Source organism: Borostomias antarcticus, assembly GCF_949987555.1.
Source record: "Borostomias antarcticus genome assembly, chromosome: 3".
In the NCBI taxonomy this organism is placed as follows: domain Eukaryota; kingdom Metazoa; phylum Chordata; class Actinopteri; order Stomiiformes; family Stomiidae; genus Borostomias; species Borostomias antarcticus.
Window position 1 is genome coordinate 37,241,737 of NC_140236.1, and position 23,707 is coordinate 37,265,443.

Below are 23,707 nucleotides of genomic sequence, written 5' to 3' on the forward strand. Positions count from 1 at the left end.
ATCACACTGAACTCATACTGTACTTCACTGATCTCCAATCAAAAGAGAGGATGGGCCAGCTTTGCCTGAGGAGAGCGTGTGTGTTTGTGTGTGTGTGTGTGTGTGTGTGTGTGTGTGTGTGTGTGTGTGTGTGTGTGTGTGTGTGTGTGTGTGTGTGGTGGCGGTGGGGGGGGGTTGCACACGATTGCACACGTCTAAGCGGTTTCCCTCACATCTTCCTGCCAGAGCTCCACATGGTCTGCATCATGTAATGACCTCACCCCAGAGAGGGCCCATGACTTCATAACAACTGGGCCAAACCTAACACATCATTATTATAACTCATTGTTCTATAACACAGTCTTTAGGGCTGGAGATTGCGTCACAACAGTATGTAGCATGTGGTTCTAAATGCTAAATTGCACAATATATTATTTTAATTAGGATTATTAACAGCCCAAATCCCTAGGATGGTAGCAAAAACAGCACTGCAAAGAAGTATTTAACAATAGAAAAACAAGAGCCAGGCCAGAGCCATTATGTTAACAATTTATTGAGCATAAAAGGTGTATAAAGGTCATGCCTATTTATAGCAAATAATTTACAAAAAGTTTTTAAAGAATTTTGCCAACACATATTTGAGACAATGGGTACTGACTGGCATTTGATAAATGACATATTTGATTGTCTTGATTAAGATTAAAAGGTACAGTAGCATAAAAGAAAGCATAGAGATGTACAGTATAGCACTGCTCAATCAACTCCCCATCCAGACTCTCTCTCTCTCTCTCTCTCTCTTTCTTTCTCTCTCTCTCTCACACACAAACACAAAGAGAACACACAGTATACAACAACATACACACACTACAAATTCACAGCAAATAGTGAGGTAGACAAATGTTGAGAGAAAAAGTAATAAAACATAATCAATGATTAAGGGACTCTTTAAAAGGCATGTTTATTTGTGATCCCAATAAATGTGTTTTCAGTGAAGCGCAGCCTCAGCTGGAGAGTGTGGACTTGAGAGAGTGGAGCCCTTCTTAGATGACTGTTACCAACACCATAACCTCTGCATGACAGCACTGGAGGCCTACAGATCAATAACCATATATGTCACAGTTACAGGTGTGTTACTGTTTGTAATCTCAGTGTCTTCTGACTTTTACATCAAAGGAGGGTTAAATGCATAGGATTACATACAGTAGAAGAGGTTGTGTACTTGCAAGTGATGTATATCATTCACAAAAAATATTATTAGGATTGTTTGTTCATCTGTTACTGATCAAGCTCTCCCCAAAAAATCCAAACGGACAGATATGGTTATTTGTATATAGGCTTCAGTTGTCAGCTATCTAATGTAAACTTGTTTCTGAGCATATCTAATAACTGGGATTCATACACCAGTTCTATGGGTAGTTTGATCGTAATGGAAAACGATGTTCCTGTGAAATAGTGAAACCCAACCGGTTAATTATGAGCTCAACTACGTATCCAGGATGAGGATGAGGCAGTGAAATGGGTGAATGTGCCACAGCCGATAAGAGAAGTCACAAAACTACAGGAATGTCAAAAACCCCAAATCCCACAAATGACCACTGATGATAGGTTACACCATACTCACATCTCAGTTAAAAGGCTCTTTTTTTTAATTAGAAAAGATGTAACCAAAAAGCATAACATTCACAAGCGAAATGCTGAATAAGACAGGTGTGATGGAATACAATTGAACTTTGTCATCGTCACAAAACAACAATAAAATATTCTGTATGGTTCCCAGCATTATACCATGTGTTACTGTAGTTCATGGAAGCTTATCATTATATTAAATATATACATCAGATTTTATTCAATATAATCTTCATAATCTTATAATTCATGGTGGCCTTTGAAAGAGTGAACATTTTTGGGTTTCAGAATCAAAACATCACATAAAGACAATTGCTAATATTGAATGTTTTTTAAACAAAAGGTAATATATATACATTTTGGAAAAAATAAAATGAGCTCATACAAATTCACAGTACTCAGGAGACAACTATAGATTGGCTCTCGGTATATATACTAAAAATATAATTTTATACACAAATATATATTTATACTCTGTTTTCCTTTGTAGAGACATCTATACATGTTTACATAAAACAAAAACATTGACATAAAAGCTTTGAGATAACATACATTCTGTTTTTTTAGGATCTGCAGTAAGTAATTAATCTGATTTAAAGGAGTAATAAAAGGAAAATGCATGTTTAGCCCTGTTTTAAGGTTACTTATGATCATATACAATGGTTCAGATCAAAACGTTGACAAAACTAGCACTTTTGAGAAAGTCTGATAATTGCTCTACCACCGTTTTGGTCATACAATGGATGTGGGTGGGCACCGTGAAAAATCATTCAAAAAACATGTTAAACTCTCAATTTCGAAGACAAGAAGCTCACCCAGGGGGTAATTGGTGTCCGTTGGTTATCAGACTTTCTCAAAAGTGATAGTTTTGTCAACGTTTTGATCTGAACCATTGTATATGATCATAAGTAACCTTAAAACAGGGCTAAACATGCATTTTCCCTTTACTACTCCTTTAATGTACTGCTCCCAATGTACTGGATTAATTTTACACTTCCATACCTACATGCATACAGTAACATGACTGGAACAAAGCAACTAAACAATTCCCTTTCATCCTTTGAAAAATGGGTCAATACAGGTCTGTTAAGGCGCGGCGAGAAACATTCATAACATTCATAACATTCTATGACGGTGGGGTTAGTTCGGCTTTCTATTAATAACAGATAAAACGGCAAGAATTGAGAAAACGTATCACTTTCAATATACTTGCTGCTTACGGTATATATACATTTACTGTACATCATGTGAATTCATACATCTATACACAGAGCGGAGAAGAGACCATGTCATAGCTCACACCAGAGCTCAGAACATCAGGATGGGTTAAGGGATGACGAGAGGAATGTTTGTAGAAACATGTACACCGGTAAGATCAGCAGTGTGCTCATCCACAAAGCTGTACTGCTCCTCATATTGTATAATTAACTTTTCCAGCATCTTGCTTTGTTCCACAATCATCACCCAATTCATTTTACAACCTTTTATATTGAAAATGTAGTTGTGTACAGAATTATTTACATCAGCTGGAGGTCTGCTAGTGGTGTAGGACCCAGATAAGCACATTGTTTAATGGTTTGAAGGTAATGCCCAATCATTATGCCCTCAATCATTATACATGTAGTTAGCTATCAACAAGTTATTTTGTGGTTCAACACTGTTGCCTTGTAGTTACTTCACAGTGGACTCACGTTGACAACATCAGATTTTGTGAATACTGGCAAATAGCCATTGATGTATAATGCTTAGAAATATGACAAATTATAACATTTCTGATTATTTACAATATTCACAAAAATATACACCTTTACAATGTCTGTTTTGACATAAGCAGTATTGTATAAAGAGAAGCCATAATGCCCTGTCAGGACAGGTACAGTAACACCGGTCACACATGAAGGTTAGACACACTGACGAGCTGCTAAGCACATTACTATCACTATAGCTAAACAATCAACACGTATCAATACACTAGTTATTGTGAGGACTCATCCTTCATGCACAATATTTTTGATAAAAAGGATGTTAAAAAAGATGAATATCTTGTGAGAGTGATAATATGAGTACTATCATGCAAAACCATATTGCTTGCAACAGGGTAATCATCAGAGTTCACATTTCCGTTTCACATTCTTGGCACCTATCTACTGTACAGGTATACATATATCTACTGTACAGGTATACATTCAACATGTGTGCTGTACATCTTGCTTGTCCCTTCAAATAGCAAGTGATTTTCAAAACATGCCACGATGCCTCACTGTCACTCAACCTATCAAAAAGCAGAAGTGCCCTCTGATTGATACTCTAGTGGTTGCCTTGAGCCTCTCCTATCTAGATTGTAAATATCATAGCATGTGTCAAGCCAGTCGCACTATCAACAGCCACACTGCCTATATCACTTGCTAATACTGACATGTGCAAACAGCCTTGTAGCTTTGAACGCTATTGGTGTACACTTGATTTCTATTTACAGCCTACACTAGACCATTTAAGGTCAAAACAAAATGCTCTGTTGTGGTTGAAAGGACAAAGCAGCATGTGGATTAGAGACAAAAAGTTTGGCTGGTATTTCACTAGCGTGCGTCTCCTTTTAGCACTCGATCAGTTTAGCATCAGATCTGAGGCATGCTAGCCTTTCTGGGTCTTAGTGATACCAGGACAGTAGCTCTGTTACCAAGCCTAAATGACTGTTTAAATGGCACAAAGGGCATTTAGTTAAGGATGAATAAGGTGTGATTCTTTCTCTGTTTTTTTGGCATGTCACAAATGTTGCTTTCTCTTCTTCTTTAAATCATCCTTCTCCTTTGCTTTTGCAAAGCATCCCAGAATAATTCCTTTCATCCAGGGAAACAAATGTGAACAGACCTGTCCCTGTGGTCCCTGTGACCCGTATGGCCCTTCCTGTGCCCCGGGTGGGGGGGGGGGGGGCGTCCCACTGGGCTGCCCGGGGCTACGCCGTGCTGCTACTGGAACAGGGCGTGCTTTGTGTGCTGCCGATGCTATGGGCCGCGCTGCTGTTCTCAGAGACGGGCTGGGCCTTCTGGACCGGCGGTCTGACGGCTGTCTCACCTGAACGAGGGAGAGGACAAGATTATTAATATAGTTAATATAGAGTAATATGATTCAAATATCACAATCTGAAGACCTCAACTATTACTTTTATTCTCTTTCACCACACAAACAAGCTTTCTAGAGTATAGGCTTAAGCTGGTCCATTGCTGCAGGTTCCATGCGGTTCTACTGCTATGGTTCTCAAGTGAATCATGATAAAAACAGTCACTCACATCTAATTAACAGGCAACCAATCACATCTCACAAACAACTTTCTGAGTGGAAATAGCTGATGATTCTTAATACTGTTCTCTTCTTCGTTATCTGGAAGCAATTAACGTGATTTAAGCAGATATAGCATAATAAGCATGAGACAAAGCCTTCTGTCAGAGTCTCAAACCACTGACTTGTTTATTGTTCTATGTTTAAATGAACATTCCCATTTTCAGATTCCTGAGCTACAGAGCAGAGGCTGAAACTTAGGGGACAAATAAAATTGCTTCGATTTGTTTGGAAAGCTTGTTTGAAGAGGAATTGGAGGCATTTGAAAAAAAGTTGTAGTTTGTTTTCTATATTTGGCAGCACAGTCACAGTCACTCCTAGTATTAAATGCACTCTGTTTGTTTGCATGGCATCCCCCTTCCTGCCGTGCAGAGAGCACCGAAGAGGAACGGTCAACTATATCAATCAGTGATGGATTTGTTTCTGTTAGTACTGTATTATACTGTATACATGTGTGTGTGTGTGTGTGTGTGTGTGTGTGTGTGTGTGTGTGTGTGTGCGTATTTTGGATCTAGAGTCCCTCTAAATCCCCTCTTTTAGGCCCCTCGGCTCTGCTTATGTTTGCCAGAGCAATACTGCCAAGAGCTCCAGCTAAAAACAGTCCATCTGTTCACAGAACCCTGGGCCCCCAAACACAACGGTCTCAAATTCACTCCTCCTCTCTCGCCAATCTTTGTGACGTCCACTTACTTCAGAATATGTCAAAATGTAGCTTCTTTTAGCCTCAAATTGCTTTTAAACAAGCAAAAAAGTTATCTTTTAGTTATCTAAACATGCATTATTGTATATACAATTGTGTGAAGTAAATACATGTTGGCTGATTGAGACACATATCATGTAAAAGTGTCACTGGAGCAGCGATGGACTGACCTCCTCATCCACAACTACCTCTCTCTGTCTCTGAGCCATCCTGCTTAGCCTTTGGGATAATTTATCCCTAAATGAACTATCACACAGCTCACTTTTATAACAGCACTCTCCACATTCCAAACATCACATCCTGAATGTTTGTGAACACTTTTGCAATATACACCAAAGGAACAGTATCAAACAGCTTGCTTTCATAACAGTATCAAACAGCTTGCTTTCATAACAGTACCCTCTGCATTCCAAACGCAACGTCCTGAATGTTTGGGAATATTTCTGCGATATACATCCCCTGTATAATTCATTAACTGTGTAAACAACTTTCACATGTGTGTTTGGAGTTGACACAGAAGTCGCCGACCATGTGTCAGTGTTACAAAGAGCTGTCTAGAGAAGATGTACTGCACTACTAAACCTGATCATGTACTGTACTGTACTATACAGTACACACAGAGGAATATCAGTAGGCAAACTAGTCCTACTATGTTATCTGGTTGGACTGTGTTTTGATGTCTTCCTATGAAAGTGTATGGATGAGTCATAAAAAGAGCAGAGCAGGAGGCCCACATGTTTTCAGAAGAGCTGTCCAAGAGCTAGAGAGAGGCTTTTGGCACACATGTTGAACAACCCACTATTTGATTGTCCTCAGCCCCTTAGGGAAATAAGTAAATATATATTTTCATGTTTCACCATTCACTGGTTTCAAAAATATTCTGGGTTGTTTTTGAAGACCAACATTCTTGAGGTTAACTTGAATGTGCCAATGTAGCCATGTAGGGATATTTCAGTCAATACCAAGCAGGCAGAACAGGCCCTTCCACCCTGTGAGTGGGCCGAGGGGCTGCCTACAGTACGCACCACTATCAGGAGCGCCTGGAACACTTCTATCACAACTTCTAAAAGGACAGCTCCTAATCTTTCCATAACTGCATTCCTTACACTTGTTTCCCCGCAGAAGTCCAATGTTTGACCTTTCTGGAGGAAAAAGGCCAATCAAAAGGCTTGTATTTCTACTGGGTCTCTCTAGGAAACTCATAAAACTCTAAGAAAGCAGACTTTTAAATAGGTGCCAGTATAAACAGGCTATTAAAGATAAGGGAAGTCAATCTGACACCTGATCTGCCGAGCCTGCGTATGAATGAACCGTCTCTCCAGACTAGCTACTACACTGACTTCTCACTAATCCAATGTAACGTTACTGTATGTGGGGGAAATGGGGAGAAATAAAGCTGTGCTGCACTTCCACAGAGGTGGTCCTACTGTAAACCAACCCTCTGATATAATAGGACCTACAGTACATCTCAGTATGGCTGCTGTTCCTTCAAGTCACAAAACCAAGCAATGTTATGGAGACTAAATATAACAAGATACTACATTAATCACCACTCGAACACTATTGGCACTGATCGACACTATTCTCAAGCACTTTGACCTCCTCTTTCCTAAGACACACACAGTCCACATTGTTCCTCTTCCTGGTGACCTCATGACATAACTCCCCAATCCTGTTTATGAAAGATTTCACAGTAACCGTGTCTCCATGGTGAGCACATCAGGGACGGGGTAGCAGGTCAATAGCATGGCAGATACGCGGTCAAACGGCCAGGCAGAGAACAGGACGCCTCTGTTCTCTAAAGGCCACAGGGATCCTACTTCCTCCCACAGGTCAGCTGGGGTCGGCGGCCTAAGGGACGGTAGGGAAGATCTTGGCATGTAACTGACAAATTGTGTCTCTTTTCCTGTGAGGGCCCAACGAACTGGACAGGGGGAATTCCAGCCCCTCTCTGGCCATTGTGCTTAGAATACCCACCGAGCTGCCCTCAGCCCCAGAACAATTCAAAGGCAGGAAAGTGAAGACCTGTGTTTGCTGACTAACAGGATATAGTTACAGTAGTGGAGTCAATATGGTATTGTAATGTGGCCTCTATCAGCAGAGGGGTGTTGGTGATTGTGAGAGGCTCTCTGGCATCTGAGATGTTCAGACATTCTTTACTAGCATATCTTTTCACCACCTCAGAGAGTTGCACTGTAGTAGCAGGTAAAGGGATAGTGACACAAAACCACGTACCTGTGTGAGAGTAAATAAACCACAGGGCTCCCGTCAACAGGGCCCCGATCACAAATGCAGCAAACGCAATCCCAACAACTGTGGGAGTGTCCAACACATACATCATGGCTGAGAGAGAGAGAGAGAGAAAATACATCGGTCAGTGTGTTGACGACACAAAATGCAAAGTTGAAAAATGTCATAGACAAAAGCATCCCTGTAAGTATTGCAAACTTGAACAGTAACAGGTTGGACTTACTTTCATTGGCTGGATCAGAATCGTCTTTCCCTGGGGTTTTGGGATCTGAGCGGCTTGGGGGAACTGAAACATAAGCATAACATCACATGTCAACACAGATACAGTATACTGTACTGTACATGACACATAATAAAATATACAGCTGTACTGACCCTAATGTAACACTATAGTCCTCATGAATATAAATGGACTTGTGTTTATTTATAGGAACAGTATAGCCATGACCCATGATGCATTGCTCTGAAGAATGTGACACAAAACTCTGGTCAACCAAAACATGAGTGAGTGAGTGATTAGCCAACAGTGTCCTCAAAGATGCACCTAGTGACCCCTACCCAGGCTTAGCTTACTCTTTCATAAGTCCTCTGGATGGCTTTCAAAAGTGAAATTAGCTCTAATTATGTCTTCACAAACAATACAATGGCGCTTGTGTGGGGGCGAACTCAGGAGCGAGTCTGGACCAGGTCCAAGACTCCAGCACAATGGCGTCTATTCTCAGAGAGAACACCTTTGGATTTTCATTCCTCGTGACGGGACGATGACAAGAGAGTTTGATTTCAGAAGGGGCTTCAGCGACGTGACGGCCCTCCCTTTCCAACACACTGCCGCCCTTATCTGTCCCGCCTGGCTCGTTATGCGGAGAGCGCCGTGGTGAGCCGTCAACACCCACAGCCCCTGCATCCAGCCCCCTGGCCCCCAGAGAGAGAGGGGCGCAAGGCTGGGCCGAGGCTAGCACAGTCAGCACTCAGCACTGTGGTTCATGGGGTTCTAACTATCTATCGCTGGAAGAGATTAGTTTAACAGTGCATGTGCAATAGACAAGAGTGCTGTGTACAGATGTACTGGCTGCTTTTATGAAAAGCTGTAGTGACAGAACATTCCAGGCCAAGGGCACATCATCAGAGAGGAGCCCCACCTCGGAGCTGGGGTTTGAGGACCAGGCTGTGTGTGTCAGGGGTCGCAGCTGCGCTCCACCCCACCTCGGCATGTGGACGGCTATCCCTGGGTCTCCCTGACAAGCAGCCAAGTACACAGTCAGGTCCAACGAGTCCTTGTGTAAGCACCCTTTTGTTCAGTACACTTGTTCACGATCAGAAGTGATCTCAGCTGTGCAGTCAGAGTCAGATATCAAACGCAAGCCTCTCATCTGTGTGCTGGAGCTGGGGTTCATCCTGGTCCGATCGCCAGGAGAACGTCATCTGTTTGCCTGCGCATGTGATGGAAGAACACTCCATTGTAATGGCTTGTTTCCTCTCACCTCTGACCCCTCTCCTAAAAGTGAGCGAGCTGACCGATGGGGCCTCTGTGAGATCCTTCACACTGGAGGCCTGAGCTCATAAATCACACACACATTCACTAGGTTGCACAACATGCAGGCCAACAGTTCAAAGTGTTTTATAATAACTGAAAACAGCTCTTTTTCAAAAATTCAATATCAAAATCAATACATAAAGACATGCAGGCCAAGCATTTCAAATGCTAGCATACTAATAACCATCGGTTCATACAGCGCGTAGCACCTCTCTGCCCGTTTCAGTATCAGCTAGGAGGAAATGATGCTATTAAGAATTTTTCTTGCAGCGTAAAGCTCTGTATAAATGGTGGAAATGCATTGATGTTGTAAGGCAGTAAATCTAGTTTTGATGGAAAGGCTTTGAGGCTGTTATGTTTTTCCATGCACCAAGTGGCCCACAAACAGCTCTCTTTGATTTGTAGATCAAGCTGAACTCTTTGGGTCCTATCCAGTGAGGACCGAGGCCCTAGAAAGGCTGCTTGTTTTCTTTGCCATCTCAGCATAAGAGATGGCTTTGTGTTATAAGCATGGCGTTTGGTCTCATGGTCTTTTTTCATTAGCTTTATGGCATATCTGTGTTTACTCAATCCACACCACGGAAAGTAAACCCACTGCACTGGCACACTGGCACGGGCAGTAGACACTGACACCCACTGCCAGGGTTGGCTAGCTTAGCGTAGCATTGGCACGCCAAGGCCCCACTTGAGCAATTACTGAAACTTCAGGGTCTCTGTTCTGGAAAGCAGCGCCGTTTATGTTCTCATATTCTAACTTCAACATCATCAAGGACGCATCACGTCATGGCAGCATCTGAAGGGTGGCACGGTCGTTTGCTAACAATCCCATATCAAGTGGCGTAAACACTCCCATTCATGCTTGATTAGCTCGCAGCACAATGACGCCTTGCTGGTGAGCATAGTATGATTTACAATCAACATGCACATCAATAAAGATGACTCACACCGACCACAGTCCACTTGTTGAGATAATTATTACACCATAGGGATGCGGATTTGAAAAACCCTGGCAGTTAAACAGCAATTGTCCTCCCATGATGATGTTTATACTCCAAATGTTCGCTCAAGATGTCCGCCATCCCACCACTCGCAACCTCAAGAGGTGCTGTAGCACAACCCTGGTGTGGGACTGCTAGGAAACCCAACCTGTTAACAACTACATGTAGAGTGCAGAAAATGTCCACTCATGAGGGAAATTTGATAAATAATCATTGTAGACAACACCATAATGGCTTGGTGGTCTAATTACTCCCAAACAAGGCTTATGCTTTTTTCATTGTGATTATGAACACTTGAATTTACAATGTGCTAGATTTCAAATGTGTCCACAACACAGTTTGTTAGCCTACATTTAATGCACAGTCATCAACAATTCCCCCTCGAGGATAAATAAAGTATTTATGTATCTATTGAAGGGCAGGAGGCAGTAGATTGGCCATTAGGGCATCTGACTACAAGCTGAAAAGTTACTGGTTCAGGGCTGGCCAAGGGACTAGAATCTAATCTAAGCAAACTCATGTCTTCATAATCACAACGAAACACAAGGCTTGTTTGGGAATAATCATAGATCAGTGAGCCATTACGGTGTTGTCCACAACACTTATCTGTCTATAGACTATATACTCACGAGTAGGGACATTTTCTGCAGTCTACATATAGTCTACATTTCTGTAGTCTACATATAGTCTACATTTTCTGTAGTCTACATGTAGTTGTTGGAGCTAGCAGCCAATCCCACAGGTCAGGCTGTTGAGTGGGGCGAAAAATTGGGAGTATTTAACATCTGTATCATCGCATGGCGGTTAAGGTCATGATTAGTAAAATGTGATGTCGGTCAGCCGCGGCCCCGCCCTCGCTGGGATAACAAACTCCGTGCTATCCGAGCCCCAGAGACCCAATGATTTAGTGAGTGTATGAATGAGTGACTAACGTAGCGATGAGGGGCCTCCAGACTCTGGCCACACTCTCCAAAGCCAGCAAGACCACTCCTCCCTCCTCTCCCTCCCTCCTCCCTCCTCCCCCTCCTCCCCCTCCTCCCCTCCCTCCTCCCCCTCCCTCCCTGCATCCCTCTCCCTGCCGGGAACGAGAGGCCACACTGGAGGGCTAAGTGAAAACAACTGGAGCTCCGTGCTGCATGACTCCTCTTTTTCCAACCCTTCCCTGACTGGTCCAGTGTGGTAGAGCTGTGCTGGGGCCTCGGCGTTAGCAACTCCCATCTTCTGTAATCAGACTCACACAGGTACACACACACACACACACACACATGCACGCACACACGCACACACACACACACACGCACGCACGCACACACACACACACACACACACACACACACACACGCACACACACACACACACACACGCACACACACACGCACACACTAATACTCCCTACGTACAGGCTAACTAACTCCAGATGCAGGAACGTGATGCACTCTGTTCTGTGATGGGAACAGTCTGGCCTGTCCTTCTGACGCAGGCTTCTCTGGGCCATCCTGCCACCGTCAGCTCACTCTGTCTTCCTGTCGCTCCTCAGTGACCCATGATAACGCTGCTCCTCAGTGACCGCTGCTCCTCAGTGACCCATGATAACGCTGCTCCTCAGTGACCCATGATAACGCTGCTCCTCAGTGACCCATGATCACGCTGCTCCTCAGTGACCGCTGCTCCTCAGTGACTCATGATAACGCTGCTCCTCAGTGACTCATGATAACGCTGCTCCTCAGTGACCCATGATCACGCTGCTCCGGTCTGACTGACAGAGCTCAACAGGTCTCTCACTAAGGAAGGATGCACATACTATAGTAATGTCCTGGTTGTACTGGCTCTGCAGTATATCTCTATATCAGAGTAGCTTGGTTTGGAGGTCTCACGCCTGGCTGTCTGCTCACCTGAATCACGTGGGTCTTCTTGTGGGCCCCCATCAGACACAACCACCAGGTGCCTTGTAACTGTCCTCGTGTTCCTCATCATGGCCAGGATCATGTCAGCGCTGACAGACATGCACGCCTTGTCCGGCTGTATGCACTGCATGAAGCAAAACAGAATTAGAAATTACAAGACAATTCCGAAAGAAGGATTTCACTTACTGACATGACATACTTGACATTAGCCTATGTAATTATATCTCTCAAAAAACAAAAAAACAAAATCGAAAAACCATGAGGTTGGGACGGTTGACAAAGCAATCTATCTACTGTAGCTAGCTTACATCACATGTGTTTTAGGCTAACATTCGCTAGCAGTCATAAGTCAAATGAGACAAGCTAGTGTAGTAGACAGATTGCAAACGGGTTAGCGAGCTGACAATGTGTTGACAGTTGTGAGATTTTGTTGATTTGAATATATATAATCATTGCAACACAAGCTGGGGCCCATTCCAGAAAGCATGTTTAACAAACTCAGAGTCTAACCCTGGAATGGTTTTGAGTTACCAGTCTTTCTCGAGTTTGAGTTACCCCTCTTTCTGGATTGGAAAGCCCAGAGTTTCCCTCATCTCAGGGTTAGCAAACTCAGAGTTTTCACCACACCGCTGAGTTTTCTGTGTGTCGGTAGCAAATGGGGCTAATGAGACTGTCAGTAGTCTAGTGAGGGGACAGGTGAAGGGACAGGTGAAGGGACAGTGTGCGCTGTAAAGCACATGGTGTTAGCGCTAGCGACATTTTCTTTAATCAGATTTGGGAAGAGGACGTCTTCATTACGAAACTGACGGGAGACCTGAACCAGTCAGGTCTAAGCATGAGAAACTGATCTCCCCTGGTCCCTTCACCAGCTGAGTCATCTCCCCTGGTCCCTTCCCCTGGTCCCTTCATCTCCCCTGGTCCCTTCACCAGCGTGAGTCACCTCCCCTGGTCCCTTCACCAGCGTGAGTCACCTCCCCTGGTCCCTTCACCAGCTGAGTCATCTCCCCTGGTCCCTATACCAGCTGAGTCATCTCCCCTGGTCCCTATACCAGCTGAGTCATCTCCCCTGGTCCCTATACCAGCGTGAGTCAGCACCAGGCAGGCCCCCTCCACAACTACAGTATGACAGCCATAAAATACCATCAGAACCACAGGTCAAATGAGCAGGAAAGGACTGCTTCCCGAAGGTTACCAAAGTTCAATGGCTTAGCAGAGATGCAGAGAAGGGCACAGACGGTGGATAATGACACTTGAGTTGTAGACCTTGCTTTTGCTCAACATATGGTGACAAAGGAAACCTAAAGAAGAGTTATGCTTCCTGTTCACTTCAAACACGGATTGAGACTGGCAGATGGTGGAGTGTAGCCGGTGCCAAGACTTCAAACTAGAACACAGACCTATACGGGCAGGCCTGGTCAAAACAGCATTTACACTACAGTACACACAAACCACTGCATACTATACAAACACATCTTGTACCAGTTTGAGGTTTGGACCGTTTTGGAGAGAAGCTAAATAAGCAGGAGACAGACTACGTTACGTACTGCTGGGAGCCCCTGGTTGTTGAGGTGTCTCTTGGAGCATGGGGAGATCTCACAGTGGAGGAAGAGGAAGGACTCGTTGAACCTGGAGTTGAAGGTGAAGCTGAACCTCTTGCGGTCCATCTGGGCGTGAGGGACGGGGAGGTCCCTCTGAGGGTAGTATGTGACACTGTCGTCCGTGGGGCAGATGTTCTCGATGATGGTGTAGCCCAAGTCCATGTTGGGGTTGGAGTTGGGGGAGATGAAGCAGGACTGGATCATGAAGCCCAGCTCAGGATCTGCTTTGGTCGCTACAATCTGAGCACAGGAGAGAAAGAACAAGACAAACACCAAAAAGTGAACATTTTGTCATATTTCACAACAAGACTTAAACTATTATACTTGCAAGGGATTATGGGAAAGATGAATGATATCCTTTCTTAGTGAAACATTTTCATAAGTGCTCTGACAACATGTCTGATGATGACTGGCAGATTTGTGCAAGGCACACCCTCCTGGCACACATCTACGCTGGCTGAGCTGACTGTTTGTTTTAAGGCAGAAGGGCAGGTGGACAAGCAGTAGGAATGCTATCTAAGTACTATAAGATCCAAGAATCACAAGTCCTGAAATAGGATTTCAGTCCCTTCAAAGGTTTTAGGAGGATCTTCCCATTGGCACACACACACACACACACACACACACACACACACACACACACACACACACCACAAGGCCTTTCCCAGCGATATGATCTCTCTGCTTCGTTTTCTCTCCTTTCCCTTGAAAAAAAAGACTCCTGTGCTACATGTTTTCTGACTGGGGCATCACCAAGCCAAGGTTGTCGAATATCTTTGCTCAGAAGACACACACACACACACACACACACTCACGCATATACACAGTCAAACAGAAAGGGGACTTTGATGCTTAGCGGGGACTAACAAAAACACATGAAGCATATGGGAGCAGAGCTGTTTTTGTGAACTCCTCCACACCTCCAGGCCGTTGCCTCGGGGCAGCTCTCAGCCCAGTGTGAGAGGGATGAAGTGGGGGAGAGGGATGAGACTAGGCCTCGTACACAGAGATGTCTTTGTAGCCTGCTGACTCTGTGTCCACACAGTCTGTCACTGAAGCATCCCCATCTGATACCATCATAAATCATCCCTTCAAAGGGGCTCATATTACCAATCTTTAAAAGAGTTTACTTGACTTCCACAGTCACTTTCTCTGTACTACTAGGTGTCTGACAGAGAATGTATACATGTAAACATCTCAGTGGGGGTTCGGGAGAGATCCATACTGTATGAGCCCAGACACACTGACCCAGACCAAATACCCCCTGACCCAGACCAAATACCCCCTGACCCAGACCAAATACCCCCTGACCCAGACCAAATACCCCCTGACCCAGACCAAATACCCCCTGACCCAGACCAAATACCCCCTGACCCAGACCAAATACCCCCTGACCCAGACCAAATACCCCTGACCCAGACCAAATACCCCCTGACCCAGACCAAATACCCCCTGACCCAGACCAAATACCCCCTGACCCAGACCAAATACCCCCTGACCCAGACCAAATACCCCCTGACCCAGACCAAATACCCCCTGCCACCGTCGATGCCACACCAAGAGATGAAAGAGACGGAGCTGAGTCCAGACAGAGAGCACACACTGCACTTTACTGTGTTGTTTTGTCAGGGCTGATATTAATACAGAAAGACAGTCACACACTGAGACCCAAATATAGACACAACCCCCCCCCCCCCAACACACACACACACACACACACACACACACACTGCTTTGTGAAGTTGCTCCACCACACACACAACATTTTGAATTGATCTGCACAAACACACAAACTAGCACGATAAAGGAGAGATTCTGTCAAATATCCCAAACTGTACAAACCAATTTCTATTTTTCTTATTTTATGTATTTACAGTTTGTTGAGTAGTTTACCTCCACAAAGACTTGTTCATTTTCAGAGATGGTGTGGAAGGTCTGTTGCGTAGCGAGGTTGAACAGGTTGTTGTTGTACAGTCCCATGCTGAACGTCACATTGTTGACCATTGGTTCCTTTGCCAGCGGCATCCTGGCAGGAGATCCTGAGTCCTGTTTCTTTCTGTACGTGCAGTTGAACTATGGGGAGAGGAACAGGCCAATCAGAACACCAGTAGGGCGCTGACATCAGATTCCATCACTGAGCAATCCTCACCCCACACACCGATCGATGTCTCATCACAGCATGACCACCGAGTTAGCGGGGAAAGACAGAAGACAGATACTGTATTATGGGAAATAGGAAAGAAGACTGAGTAGAGAAAGAGAGAAGAAATGGGGAAAGAAGTGAAGAACTGCTGAGAGATGGAGAAACTTTGAACTCCAACAGGGGAAAAAAGTCAGGTCAGAAGAAGTTCAAGAAACAGACATCTTGGGGAGAGAGCGGAATCTTCCTTCCTTCTAGAAAACAGATGAGTCTTAACTAGCGCAAAGGGACTGGGATATATAGCTTTTGAGTTGGACATGGTTCAAATAGAGGTATAGGGATGGTCAGGTTATCTTGACTCCAAACCCATGCCTGTCCTGCTGTGCTGGTCTCTAATACAATGGGAGATGGTGTTACCAGTATGGAGTAGCGGTGCTCTGTGCTCTCCAGGACGGCCCTCTCCACCTCCTCCATGTCCTCGGGGAAGGTCACATCTCCGGACTCCAGGTCGTCATAATCCGGAGGTCCGCCACTCCCATCCTTAGGCTCAGCTTGACTGATCACGATCTGTCCACCACAAAGGAATGCATCAGCTACATCAAATGGTGAACGGGACATTTTCCCAGCCAACATCTCCAAACTATTTTCCAATAATTGCGATGGGTCCATCCAGGGTGCTCAGGCCATGGCGAGACCATGTGAGATCTCAATATGCGAGAGGCTTGCCAAAACAGATGAACTGGAATTAAACATGAGGGATCGTCCAGTGATTTCAACACTGGAGCTCTCTAGACAGAACGCAGAGAACAAATATCTCATTTCTCCACAGCATTGAGACTCTCCGGGCGCGCTGTCAGCTCCTCGGAGGTTTCACACAGGGTCAGAGACTGGGGCTGACCGGCGGGTCAAACAAGGTCAAATATGAACACAGCCACTGACTTTGTCTTATCCAGGCTAGCAGACCTAACGCTTGAGTCCCATTACTTGAGTCCCAACTTAATTAAAATGCCTTATCAGAGGATGGGACAAACAACAGCCATAATAGGGGATGGGGCTTTGATGCGCTGAGGCATAGAAAATGAAGATTAATTTGTTTTGAACACAGGGGTCTCAAGTTAGCACCGCGGCCAAGAGCGAAACACAAAGGAGAGCCTTGGATGTGTGCCTAGGACTTTTAATCTGCCCTGGACTGAAATGTGTTGTTCTAAATGTCCTCCCAAATGATTTCAATAGATGTGTGAGGAAGTGATTCATCCTTGCTTGTTAGTGAGAGTACACCATGCATTCCATGTTAATGATAATGATACACGTACTGTCGCACACATTAGGGAAGTGGTGTATGGATGATAACTAGGCTGGGTGTGTTGATAGTGTAGGTGCTGTACTCACAGAGTTTAGGTAGAGGATGGCCGGGCTGTGGTGCATGGGGTAGATGGTGGTCTGGCAGCCGGTCAGGGGGGTCTCTAGCGTGTAGTGGGTAGTGTTGACTGTTGCTTTGCACTCTGGGTCTTGGAGAGTGAGGTTGGCATTGCTGAAACCATTAGCCTGAGGAAAGAAAAAGCAATCTATGGAATTGAAAAAAACTTTTATCAGCTCATAACTAACTCATATCAAAATGTTCTGAATGTCTAAATCAGTATGACATTACTTCAGCGCATAGAGTGCTTCTGTGTACTGTAAAGTTCCCAGGAAGAAACGGATCCCACTAGATGATCCAACTCCAACCAGCTATTCCTAATTACTGCCTGTGGGTTTCTCCACACTGTAATGTGGTCTATTGTGTTCTTCCTGTGTTCAAGTGCCCAGTGTTTGGCACTGGCACACACAGTCGGGGAAAACAGACCCAGTTCAATGCCAGCCAGTGTCAGTTGAGGGGGGCTGGCATCTCACAACACAACACAACAACACAACACAACACAACACAACACCACAACATCTCAACGAGGTGCTTTTCTCCATCGAAGAGCATCGGGGCGGCACCTCCCGCTCACCTGCAGGCTCTCCTTGTCGACGCTGACCACCATCCTGCTCTCCTCGCACTGCACCGTGATGCCCACACTCAGGACGCCCTGCTGCTCCTCGGGCTCGCCGCCCAGCCACGGCCGCTCGTCCAGGGAGGGGGGCAGCAGGTAGGGCAGGCCCTGCTCCATGGGCAGGAAGGGGAAGGGCAGGCCGGAGCGCGGGGGAGAGGCCCCGGGGCCCGGGAAGGGGCTGGTATCCCTCAGGATAGAGAGCTCTGGGGGGAACATGCTCTCCGGAAGGTCCCCCACATCTGGAAGTCACAAACAGGCCACCGTTAAAATCCTTAACAGGCCTGGTGGTTTTACAAGCATGGAAACTGCACAGAGCAGAGACAGTGAACCTGCTCCTCAATTTCACGCTCGTCTCTTTATATGGACAGAGAACATGGCGCATAAGTGATGGCGATAATGTGCGATTTCAGTCATTTAATATCAGTGAGCATCGTATTTACTTAAGACATGTCCTCTGTTCAGTGTTAAGAGTAACAAATCAATGCTTATTATAATATATATATACTAGTATACTCTTTGTTTATTCAACAGTACACTATACATGAATAGGTAAGAGTGTAGAGTGAGGGGCAGCTGTTGCTCAAGAGGTAGATGCTCCCAATGAGCAGGTTAGCACCTTGCATGGCAGCTGCCGCCATTGGTGTGTGTATGTGTGTGTGTGTGTATGTGTGAATGGGTGAATGAGAGGTCTTCATTGCACTTTGGACAAAAGCACCATTTAAGTGCAGTCCATTTACCATTGACCATCTTAGAGCAGTCCTGGCTGAGCTTACCAGGCTCTCGGAGGCGCAGGTTGAAGTGGTTGGCCACGGGGGTGCTGGTGTAGGAGGTGACGGGGCTGTAGCCGTGATCCTCAGCCCACTTGATCAGGGCCTGGGACCCCGAGGGCAGGTGCTGCCTGGGCGTGGTGGACACCTGCATCAGCCTCTCAGTGTTGGAGTTCAAACCCACAGTGTCCGGTGTCTGGAAGAGACAAGAATCCCACAGACGTACAGTACATGTGAAACCAGCTTAGCGTGTCTTTTTCACCGTTTTTCACTTTTTCGTCAGCCGCATCAGTTACCGTTACAACAACGGAAAGCCCTGCTCTACTTTCTACAGTATCTATGGGCCGTGAAGTTCTGACCACATCACAGACACCGTCTCACAAACACCAAAGTAGGCTACACACTTTTTCCTTTCAAGTCAGCAGCCGTCACCAGTAATCTTTACCTTTAATGTGGTTTCACTTCCTGTGTCTCTCTGTAAATGTACCCGTCAGCTTCAGAGGCTGCCATGACCAAAACCCACAATGAAAGTTGCAAAATATTCGCTTTCATTTCTTGAAAGTCATTTATACTTTTTTACATTTTATCAGGCCTCCTCGTGGAAAGTGGCGGGGGCAGACTCAGGGGCTGCGTGTCATAGCCTGATCACTGATGGGACTCTTAATGTGTCAGATTTACCCAGAATTCCTCATTAGTTCCCCGCTTCTCCGTGCTGGTAATGTGAGGGAGCTCTAATCCCTTCTCATAGCCATTTCCCACAGATCCACTGTGTCCTGGCCCGGAGCAGCTCTGGGGCCAATCCTCCAACAGTAGCTCGGCTTTGATTTTACGAGGCTATCATATCACAAATATATCTGACATTCTCCTGAGCTCTCTGCTACACTGGCTGTTTGTTTACTAAAGATGGATACTCACACTTAGGCACACACACACACACACACACACACACAAACACTGTAAATGCATTCCTACAGTTTAACGACTGTGTACACATACTGTGGACCAGAAACTATGACCTGTGGGGTGCCTCAAGGATCCATCCTAGGACCTCTACTCTTCAGCCTGTGCATGCTGCCCCTTGGCAGTGTCATCAGGAGGCACAACATTAGCTACCATAGCTATGCAGATGATACCCAACTCTATATTTCTGTAACACCCAGTATTTACAGCTCGATTGACTGCCTTGTTAAGTGTATTACGGATATTAATGTATGAATGTCACATAATTTCTTCCAGCTAAACCAAGATAAAACAGAAGTACTGATCATTGGTGAAAAAGCTGAAAGAGAGAAACGGCACGTGTAAAAACTGACAATTGACACCAAATGCCAGGTTAAAAACCTAGGTGCCATACTTGACTCAGATCTTAATTTCGAAACCCACATCAAGAATAGGTGTCAAGGTGCAACGTTTCTCTCTCAGGCTGACACTGAAAGACTAATGCATGCTTTCATCACAAGCAGGCTGGACTACTGCAATGCTCTACTATCAGGCCTACCAAAGAAAGCAATCTCTAAACTACAAATGATACAGAATGCTGCCGCACGAGTCCTCACTAAGACTAGATGGAGGGCACACATCACACCAACCTTAAAATCACTACACTGGTTACCTGTCAACTCTAGAATAGACTTTAAAATACTTTAGACTTTAAAATACTTATTAGTCTATAAATCTCTCCAGAGTCGCACGCCTGAATACATTTCAGACATGCTTGTCAGGTACATGCCCAACAGACCACTCAGATCCTCAGGTACTGAACTCCTGACAGTTCCAAAAGCCAGGACCAAGAAACACGGAGAGGCAGCTTTCAGTTTCTATGCCCCCAACCTCTGGACCACCTTGCCAGAGTGCCTAAGAAGGGCTGAAACAATGGAAATCTTTAAGCGAGATCAAGACGTACCTTTTCAGCCTAGCCTACAATCACTAGCCAGGACCTAGAGACACAGAAAGGCCGCCTCCAGCCTGCTTGTGAATCCTCTGTATACATTGGAGTATATCCTGTTATGCACTGTGTGTATATTTAGATTGCCCTGCAACTGGCACGTTCTGTTTTCATATCTGTGTTGCTTTTATGGCTCTGCGTGCTACTAACCCTTTTCTGCCTCCCCTCTCCCTAGTGCCTCTCTCTCTCCCTCCTATCTTCTAACCAGGTCCAGTCGATGCCCCACTGTCACCCGCAGACCACCCTGAGTCCGATAGATACCCCCGTGTCTGCTAAGGATGTCCAGTACAGCCACTAACCCTGTCCTCCTCCCTAGTGTCTCTCCCTCTTATACTCTAAACAGGTCCTGTGGACCCCCCTGACTCCTGCAGGACACAGCCCCCCCCCCCCCCCCCCCCTATCCTCGGCCAAAGTCCACCTTATGGCTCCTGGAAAGGCCCCCTGCCTCCTTGTGACTAGCTCCTTCCCACACTGTCGTCAGCTGTCCCTATCCATCCAACCCCACCCCTTTTTACCCTTGGTGCTCTGCTTTCTGTTTCCCCACCTCTGCTTTGCGACATTGTCTATGAGCTTTGAGAAGTTACTGTGCTTCGTTAAATGATTCACTTGAATATCATATTAGAGACTACAGGGATAGCTAACATATAATATAACTTCTCTGTAACTATTTGTGCACTCTACTGTTAGTCATGTCTCTCTTATGAAGTATTTAGGCCATGTTTACTGCTCTGTATATATTCTTAACCAACAGACAAACATTTTCCAGGAGCTTGCCCGATTGTCTCGTTGAGAGGGGTCAGGGAAGAATTTTTACAGCTCACTTTTCTGGCCCCCAGGTCAGTCAGTTTTTTTTGCTTCCGGCTAGAATATGTAGGGGTGGGACCTGCTATACAAATAAAGTTTGATTTGATTTGATATTATACAATATAAAGGAAAAATAACCAAGTTCTGATCCATTGAGCCACGCATCAACACAGTGTGCTGGTGTGTGTACAGTACGCAGTCTCTGTGGCCCTGGCCTGCACTCATACTCATAGTATACAGTCAGCAGCCCTGCCATGTGTTTCCAGTCACTTCCCTTGTGTTGCTGTTAGCGTAGTGTAGAGTAGCACTGCTGACCTGATTGATTCAGTGCAGTGACAGGACAGCTGTGCAAACAGGCTGCGCCCGCCTGCCGCGTAGAAGTGCAGCGTCATGGCTGGCACCCGCCCACAGGAAGATCAGCATTACAGAGTGTGGGAACCCTGGGACTCACAGCTCACCTCCACAGAGCTCAGCACCGCACGGCCCCCTGGGACCCACAGAGCACCGCACGGCCCCCTGGGACCCACAGCTCACCTCCACAGAGCACCGCACGGCCCCCTGGGACCCACAGCTCACCTCCACAGAGCTCAGCACCGCACGGCCCCCTGGGTTTAGATCTACGGTACCTAATTGTTAGCCTCTGAAAACCATCCTAATCTCGCAGGCGTACATTCTGTCCAGTAACCTTACCAGATTATGTCTTCTGTAGTACGGGTCCGATGGTGTGTTTGTTAGACTGGTCTATCACCACTTCATGTTAAAATGACTCTTTCAGTTTTTAACAAACACATTCTTTCTCAGCTTCACTAAGACAGAGCTTAACATTCCATCCACAGCACAAATATGGTCATTGGACTGATTCCAATTCCCCATCTACTGTAGCTACCTAAACCCATCTATCCTATCTTTGAGTATGCCTCATATGCTGGCAGTTTGAGGGTATGTCAATGTAAAACAAACCTAACATGTTTTCTGTTCTACAGACAAGCAGCCAGTCTGTGATATATGACAGTATTTGGGGAATGATTGTGTTGTACTGTGATAGGATCCAAAGCACTCATGCCTGGTGTAACCGTAGAAACAGAGAGAGCCTGAGGCCAGCAGGGCTCATAATTCATGTTATGATGGATGAACAGGTCAGACTACGCTCACAATAAAAACACTGTGGTGAGCCTCGCCTATGAACACGCCCCCCCCCCTCCTCCCACCCGTCAGCTCATTCGATACGATGACAACCCTGGAGCTGTCAGGATGACATTTCACAGTTCATCCCTGCGACCCCCCCCCCCCCCCCCCTGCAGGAAGGGGCCAGGTGCCGCTTCAACATGCCTCGGATTGTGACAAATGACCAGCGCCGCAAAGTGGTGACATCCGCTGTCTGTCTGTCTGTCTGTCTGTCTGTCTGTCTGTCTGTCTGTCTGTCTGTCTGTCTGCCTGCCTGCCTGTCTGTCTGTCTGTCTGTCTGTCTGTCTGTCAGCCTGTCTGTCTGTCTGCCTGCCTGTCTGTCTGCCTGCCTGCCTGCCTGCCTGCCTGCCTGCCTGCCTGCCTGCCTGCCTGCCTGCCTGGCTGCCTGTCTGTCTGTCTGTCTGTTTGTCTGTCTGTCTGTCTGCCTGTCTGTCTGTCGTACCAGTACAGCCGTGTGTTGTGACATGACTCGTCTGCCTGTGACCATCTCGCCACTGCTGCCGCTGTGATGTGCACGCCAAGACAAAGAAAGAATCTGGCCGGCGAAAGGCGGCGAACACGAACTCATGTCCGTAAATAATGTCTCTAATCTGGGATGAAGGGGCTCTCCTAATTAGAGAGGCTGTCTTTGTCCCAACTTACCACCACGTCCAGTCTGCCTATGATGCTGTGGGCCTTGATGACCCAGTTGACAGACTTGTCACACTTGAGCAGCAGGACGATGTCTCGATGCAGAGGTCCGTCCGCCTCCAGCGGTCGTAGATCCACTATCACATCCACCTGGAAGGCACTGCTCAGGAGCACAGGGAGAGAGAGAGAGAGGGAGAGAGAGAGGGAGAGAGAGAGAGAGAGAGAGAGAGAGAGAGGGAGAGAGAGAGAGAGAGAGAGAGAGAGGTGGGCAAGCAAGA

At 45.9% G+C, this 23,707-nt stretch overlaps 1 protein-coding gene across 1 annotated transcript in view; it reads right to left on the reverse strand.

Moving 5' to 3' along the window:
- Nucleotides 1-555: 555 nt before the first annotated feature.
- Nucleotides 556-23,707, reverse strand: part of tgfbr3 (transforming growth factor, beta receptor III) — an 80,534-nt gene continuing 57,382 nt past the window's right edge. Inside the window, exons 7-17 of the mRNA XM_084436280.1 lie at nucleotides 23,442-23,589; nucleotides 18,872-19,061; nucleotides 18,057-18,337; nucleotides 17,455-17,610; nucleotides 16,483-16,632; nucleotides 15,819-15,998; nucleotides 13,872-14,165; nucleotides 12,316-12,451; nucleotides 8,115-8,177; nucleotides 7,877-7,984; nucleotides 556-4,677 (exon numbers count right to left, since the gene is read on the reverse strand). Of these exons, the coding sequence (XP_084292406.1) occupies nucleotides 4,559-4,677; nucleotides 7,877-7,984; nucleotides 8,115-8,177; nucleotides 12,316-12,451; nucleotides 13,872-14,165; nucleotides 15,819-15,998; nucleotides 16,483-16,632; nucleotides 17,455-17,610; nucleotides 18,057-18,337; nucleotides 18,872-19,061; nucleotides 23,442-23,589 (1,825 nt within the window). The 3' untranslated portion in view covers nucleotides 556-4,558. The remainder of the gene's footprint in view (nucleotides 4,678-7,876; nucleotides 7,985-8,114; nucleotides 8,178-12,315; nucleotides 12,452-13,871; nucleotides 14,166-15,818; nucleotides 15,999-16,482; nucleotides 16,633-17,454; nucleotides 17,611-18,056; nucleotides 18,338-18,871; nucleotides 19,062-23,441; nucleotides 23,590-23,707) is intronic.